General features: G+C 64.1%; 1 protein-coding gene across 1 annotated transcript; it reads left to right on the top strand.

Annotated features, from left to right (window-relative positions):
* Positions 1-2228: 2228 nt before the first annotated feature.
* On the top strand, positions 2229-6399 carry RPS10 (ribosomal protein S10). The gene is made up of 6 exons (XM_053998468.1): positions 2229-2331; positions 2965-3114; positions 3287-3458; positions 5476-5553; positions 5871-5926; positions 6302-6399. Exons 2-6 carry the CDS (start codon positions 2965-2967, stop codon positions 6341-6343), a joined length of 498 nt encoding a protein of 165 aa, XP_053854443.1. The 5' UTR covers positions 2229-2331; the 3' UTR covers positions 6344-6399.
* Positions 6400-6440: the final 41 nt, after the last annotated feature.

The raw sequence follows: 6440 nt of genomic DNA, 5'->3' as shown, positions 1-6440 counted from the left end.
ACAATCCCCTTCTTGTCTGCCTCGGACCGGCCGGGCCATCCTCCGAGCCCTTCCGGGGAAGGGGCTGGGGCCGGGACATAAAGGCTCCATTTTTCCTGGGAAGCAGCGTGGGGCTGGCTGCAGGCAGCTGCCTGAGGAGCCCGTACATTCCAGCCACGGCCACAGCGGTGCTGGGGCTCGCTGCCTCCGGCCCCGCCTGCTGTGCCACGCCGGGGACAGCCCGACACACCGGCGTGGCCGCCCCTGCAAGCTGCCGGCTGGAGGCGGCCTCTCCTCCTCCAGGACCATCCGCAGGAGCTCGGCAGGTCCGGAGTTTGCCTTGAAGGTGTTGCACAAACGCCGGCCAGGCTGGCACCCCCGGGACAAAGTCTGTCCCTGGGCAGAGCCGTGCCACGCGCTGTGCTGGAGCAGCCTGGCTCCATCCCCGTGCCCTGGCACAGCTGGGGACAGGGCATTCCCAGCGAGGGGGATCCCACACAGAGCCCAGCCCAGGCTCTGGGCTCAGGACGTGGCCCCGCTTGGTGCTGACACGCTTTGCTGATGTCCCTTCCCTCGTCGCCCTGCCCTGTGCACGTCACTGTCGCTCCCTGCCTGTGCCTGGGCTCCCTTCCCTCAATCCTTTCACGGTTAAATCCCGCTCCCGTCCTGCCGCAGCCCCTCCGGCGGCCGCAAACCCCGGGAGAGGAGGGAGAGGAGGGAGGGGAGGGAGAGAAAGCGGCCAGGGGGGCACAGATCAGTGCGGACCCCGGGGCAGGGCAGCACCTCCAGCACCGCCCCAGCCGCTGCCTGGTGAATTCCCCGATTTTTTTCTCTACGCTCCTGCAAAGGGAACACAAAACCCCGGGAGGTGAAAGGACTCTCAGGGCTTCAGCCAGGGTTTCGGGGTCAGGCGCGCTGGGAGCCGCAGTGCCTGATCTCTGCCGCGCTGCAGCCACGGCCTTTTGGCTTAGGGATGGGGTTTGCCCGGGGAAGGCGACGCGGGGGCCGAGGGATGCGGGAGCAGCCGGGGAGGCTGCCGGGAGAGCTCTAATCCGTTTAGCAAAGCACTCGCTTTGCCATTTCCAAGGCAGGAGCTGTGCAGAGGCAGCGACAGCGACAGCGCCCGCGGGCAGCGTGTCCGGGCCAGCAGGGACAGCTCCTGCCCCGCGGGACGGGCCGGGGCGATGCCGCGGTTGCCGCAGCATCCTGGGGGTCACCCTGTGGGAGCTTCGCCCCGGCTGCGTCCCCGCTGCCCCCGAAAGGAGGAAAGGAGGGGATGACACCCAGCAAAGCCCGAGGACGGCACCGGGCAGCTCCAGGAACGCGGCGCATCCCTCGATCCCTCCCGTTCCCCGCCCGGCACGGTGCGGCACGACTTGGAAATCACTTCGAACGGGTCGGGCGCGGGTTCGTTTCCCAGCGCAGGGCGCGGAGCCGGTTCAAACACCGGCGGGGACAGCGCTGTCACAGCGGCCCGGTCCCCGGCATCCCCTCTGCCCCCTCCCCGGGTACAGCCCCGCGCCCCCCGCCCGCCCCGCCGGCCGTACCTCGGCGCCGCGGGGACAGCGGCGGAGCCTCTCCCGGGGCCGGCGCTGCGCATCGCGGGCAGGTCGCGGCAGATGGGGCGGAGGGAGGGGGTAAAGATCAGCTCGGAGATTAGGGCGGCATTTTTAGCCGACCAATCCCCGGCCCGGCGCGGCGGCTCCTCGGCCGCGCAAGGTGACAACGCGCCCGCGGAGCGGATGGCGATAAGCCCCGGGCCGCCGGCGGTCCCCGCGCCTCCCCACGTCCCTCTTGCCGTCCCCGGGCCCTGCTCCGGTGCTCCGGGTGCCCGCGGTGTTCAGGACGTGTCCGCTCCCCCCGGCCCCGCTCCTGTGGCTCCCGGGGGTTCGAACCCCCAAAGGGAGCGGGGCGGCCCCGGGCTGGGGGGACGCGGGGTGTGCCCAAGGGGACACGGCCTCAGTCACACCCCCACCGGACGGGGGTGGGGGGAATCGCGGCTCCCGGGCCGGTGTGTGGGGAGCAGAGCGCTCCGGTGCCTCCGGGAGCCCCGAGGGGCGCGACCCGCGGCTCTCCGGGATCACGGCCAGCGCTTTAGGGCGGGGGGCAGCGGGGAGCTGCGGGTGGCACGGCTGGGGACGAGCGGGGTGGCACGGCCGGGGGTGGCACGGCCGGGGGTGGCACGGGAGTCAGGCACCGCGGCGGGCCGCCCGTTCCCCGGCGGGAGGGGGCCTGCCCTCCGCGCAGGCAGCGCCGCGGCCATCCCCGCCGCCGGGGGACTTCGGCGCGGCGGAAGCGGCGCTCCGGCGCACGCGCAGCCCTTTCCGGTCGGGCCCCGCCGCCGCCGCCACGGTGAGGCCGCGCTCGGGCCATCGGCCGCGCATCGCCGCCATCCCGGGGCCTGGAGCCCCCCGCGGGGCATCTCCGCCATCGGGGCTCCAGGCCCGGCTGTGCCGGGGAGGAAGGGATTGGGGGCGCCAGGCCGCGGGGTGGGACTGGATGTCCAGCGCTGGCACCGGGGCCTCCCGGCCCGGGCGCTGCCGCGGGGGTGGTCCGTGATCCGCGGGGGGCGTTCGGTCGTGCCCGAGCACGGAGAGCCCCGGGAGCGCCGCCCGTAGCCGATTTCCCGTGCTGGGGGCGCTGCCGGGGTTGGTTCCGGCTCCCGGGGGGGCGAGAGGCTCCCACGGCTCCCGGTTCCCGAGTTCAGTTTGACTTAACGGCAGCACCAACGGCGTCCGTGGCGGGGCCGGGCCAGGCTCCCCCCGGGCCGCGGCCCTGCCCCAGCTGTGCCCGGTGTCACCGACACCGGGCGGGGCCGCCCGGAGCGCGCGGGATGATTTACGGAGCAAAACTTGGCGGTGCCCGGTTTTCCCTCCCGGGAAGCGGTGGGAAGAGCGTCGCCGGGGGGCACCGGGGTCGCGCAGCAGGGCTCGCCGTCCCCGGTGCCCGAATGTCACCGAGCCCTGTTTGCCGTGCCCCCTGCAGATGTTGATGCCCAAGAAGAACCGAATCGCCATCTACGAGCTGCTGTTCAAGGAGGGCGTGATGGTGGCCAAGAAGGACGTGCACATGCCCAAGCACCCCGAGCTGGTGGACAAGAACGTGCCCAACCTGCACGTCATGAAAGCCATGCAGGTGGGAGGGCTGGGGGGGCACGGCGCTGCTGCTCCCTGGGCTGCTGCTGCCTTCTGTCCCCTGCGTGTGACTGCTCCTGGTCCCCTGTCCCCGCTCCCTGCTGACCCCCGCTGTCTGTGAGAGGCTGGAACTGGGAGGAACTGGGAGTAACTGGGAGCTCTCTCCCCTGCAGTCCCTCAAGTCCCGAGGGTACGTGAAGGAGCAGTTTGCCTGGAGACACTTCTACTGGTACCTGACCAACGAGGGCATCCAGTACCTGCGGGATTATCTGCACCTGCCCCCCGAGATCGTCCCGGCCACGCTGCGCCGGAGCCGCCCCGAGACCGGCAGACCCCGGCCCAAAGGTCAGCTGGGCTGGGCACGGCGGGGCTGGGCAGCCACGGGTGGGCACAGGGGGCCTGGGCAGCCAGGACAGTCCCAGATCTGTGGGGGATTGGGTGTAAAATTGTGAGCAGAGCAAGGAAATGTGGTTGGGGTTTGTGGCTTTCTCAGCTGGCGGTGCACTGGTGTCACCAGGGAGATGCTCTGAGTGGGGATTGGCCTTCCCCAGGGACTGGGATTGCTGGGATGGGGGTGTGGAGGAGATACTGGAGCCCCAGCTGGGGATCACCTGTGGCCTGTGCTGGGTGTCACCTGTGTTGGGTGTCCCACTCTGCCGTCCCCAGGGACACTGAACGTGCTCCTGGAACAGGGCTTGTTCTTCAAGGTGAACAGCAAATTCGTGGTGGAGGAGCAGCAGAGCCCACAAAAATGCTGAGGGGTTTGGAGCACCTCTCTTGTGAGGAGAGACTGAGGGAGCTGGGCCTGGTTGGTCTGGAGGAGAGGAGACAAATCCCCACGGATGAGCCCAGGGGATGCTGCCAGACTCCGTTCAGTGGTGCCCAGTGACAGGACAAGGAGCAGTGACCAGAAACTAAAATACAACAAGTTCCACCTCAACAGGAGGAAGAGTTTTCCACGTGGGTGGCAGAGCACTGGAACAGCTGCCCAGGGAGGGTGTGGGGGTCTCCCTCTCTGGGCACATCCCAAACCCACCTGGACACGTTCTTGTGTCACCTGCTCCGAGTGACCCTGCCTTGAGAGGGGTTGAAGTGGCTGATCTCCAGATCAACCCCAGCTGCTCTGTGATTCTGTGTGTTGGACTTGCAGGTCGATTTTTCCCTTGTGGGTTTTCACACCCCCGAGTGCAGGGGGTGCAGCCAGACGTGCTCTGGCTCTGGGGGATCACATGGGTTGTGCTTTTTTTGCTTTTGAGCCACTTTTGGGGGCCAGGGGGCTCTGGGAGTTCACCCCCAGCTGCTGCAATTTATGTCTGAGCCAAACAAAACGGGAGCATCACCTGCTTCAAAGGAAGGAATTGCAGAGAAACTGGGAAGACGCTGCTTTCTTTGATCTCTTGAGTTGCTTGGATGTTCCAAGATTTGTTCTTTAGATGCTGTGTTTATCCAGTGAGCTTAAAGGAGCTGCATCCCTGCTGGGAGGGAGGGAGGAGTGGCAGCTTCTGGCTGGGATTTGTGCAGGAGGAGCTGTGTGTGGTGTCACAGGATTGTCCTGGTGCTGGAACCCTCCTCAGCCCCCTCTGGGCAGGGATATTTGGAAGGGCTGCACTTGGGTGCTCTTTTTTGCTGTGGATGCCCTGCTTGAGGCAGCAGCAGTGTGAGAGCCACAGAGGCAGTGTAGTAAAAGAATTATTAAAAGAACTGGGTTTTTTTGTGGCCAAACCAATGCATGGGGATGTGCAGGAGGGCACTGGGGTGTGCCAGGCCCCTCGGTGGGTCCTGCCTGGGTGGGCAGACCCCAGCCTGGGCTCCAGGCACACATCCCAGTCCCTGAGCAGTGGTGGTCCCACCACGCCTGGCTGTTCCTGCAGCACTTTTGTCTGCTATTAATCTAAGTGAGAGTCTACAGATAATCTGCTTTTAGTGACACGAACGTGTTCTGTGGGGGGATTTGGGGACTGACAGTGTGGCTGGCTCAGCTTGGGGTCAGAATTCTGTCCTGCACTTTGGGACTCAGCTGTGCACTGATGTGTTGGCCATGGCAGACTCCCAGTATTTCTGGGATTTTTACCAACAGTAACATTCAGTACTAGTTTGATGACCAGAAGACTTTTGAGATGATGCTGTAAACCCACTTCTCACATTATTTAGCTTCCACCCTGCCCCAAGCTGGGATACTTGAGCGGATTTCACCCTTGAAGTTTCCCTTACGAAATCAAGGTTTTCCTTAGGTTTATCCTCCCAGAGCTGCCCGAGCTGCAGCACTGCTGGCAGACCCAGTGCTGTTCTGCACCTTGGGGTGCAGGAAGTTTGTGTTTGTGCCCTGGCTGAGCAGTGTTTGAGGCTGTGCTCTGTGTTGCAGGTCTGGAGGGCGAGCGCCCGGCGCGGCTCACGCGGGGCGAGGCTGACCGGGACACGTACCGCCGCAGCGCCGTGCCACGTGAGTGTGCCCCCCGTGCCCCCCTGCCCTCTCGGGGACAACTCTCCAGCCCTAGGGCTCCTCTCAAGGAGAAAAGGGGAAGATGAGACTCCTGGCATAGCTTAGGGTCTGTATGTGAGGGTGGATGGGAGGTGTGCTGGAGTTTTGTCCGGCTGAGCTGTGGGGTTTTCCCTGGGGTTGGTTCAGTAATTCTCAAACATGCTCATTTACAGCTGTTGCTTTGCTGTGTTTAGCCCCAGTTTTAGTTCTGTGGGATGGTTAAAACTTTGCTCCCAGGCAGGGGGTTCTGTGGGCACTGACTGCTTCTCTTTCTGCAGCTGGTGCTGACAAGAAGGCTGAGGCTGGTGCTGGAGCAGCCACGGAATTCCAGTTTGTGAGTGTTTGCATTTGAACTTTGCTTCCTTTTTTGAAGGCTTTGATGGGAGAAGCTGGAAGGTCCTGCCTGTGGGATTCTGAGGGTGTCAGAGGGGCTGGAAACTGTCACCCTTCACACGCAGCTTGCTCGCCATGGGGAAAGGATGTGGTGGGACAGAGGCCAGTGACAAGTGTGAGAGCAAGCTGAGCTCTTTGGAGATCCATGGTTTTATACTTCAAAAATAAAAGTACTTTAGGTGTGATCCACAGAGCTGGCTGGAATGGGTTGATGTTGGTGGCGCTGACCTGTGCCATCAGAGAGCTTTGATGATGTTTGTTCTTGCTGTCATTGCTTGACACAATGATTTCTAACGCTCTCCTTTTGCTGTTGCAGAGAGGTGGATTCGGTCGTGGACGTGGTCAGCCCCCGCAGTAGAACTTCGTGCTCATGTTTTGTGTATAATAAAAGAGGTGAAAATGCCACTGGGTTCATGCCTGTGTCTGTCTGAAGTGCACAAACAGAGCTCACGAAG

The sequence above is a fragment of the Vidua macroura genome, chromosome 24 (assembly GCF_024509145.1).
Source record: "Vidua macroura isolate BioBank_ID:100142 chromosome 24, ASM2450914v1, whole genome shotgun sequence".
NCBI lineage: Eukaryota > Metazoa > Chordata > Aves > Passeriformes > Viduidae > Vidua > Vidua macroura.
The sequence above is the reverse complement of the archived record's forward strand: the minus strand, read 5'-3'. Positions and strand labels throughout refer to the sequence as shown.

Excerpts from the sequence above, each read along its gene's own strand:
- RPS10 (XM_053998468.1), top strand. The coding sequence starts at position 2,965 with ATGTTGATGCCCAAGAAGAACCGAATCGCCATCTACGAGCTGCTGTTC. Across the intron at positions 3,459-5,475 it reads CGGCAGACCCCGGCCCAAAG|GTCTGGAGGGCGAGCGCCCG; the intron begins GTCAGCTGGGCT and ends TCTGTGTTGCAG. Across the intron at positions 5,927-6,301 it reads CAGCCACGGAATTCCAGTTT|AGAGGTGGATTCGGTCGTGG; the intron begins GTGAGTGTTTGC and ends TTGCTGTTGCAG.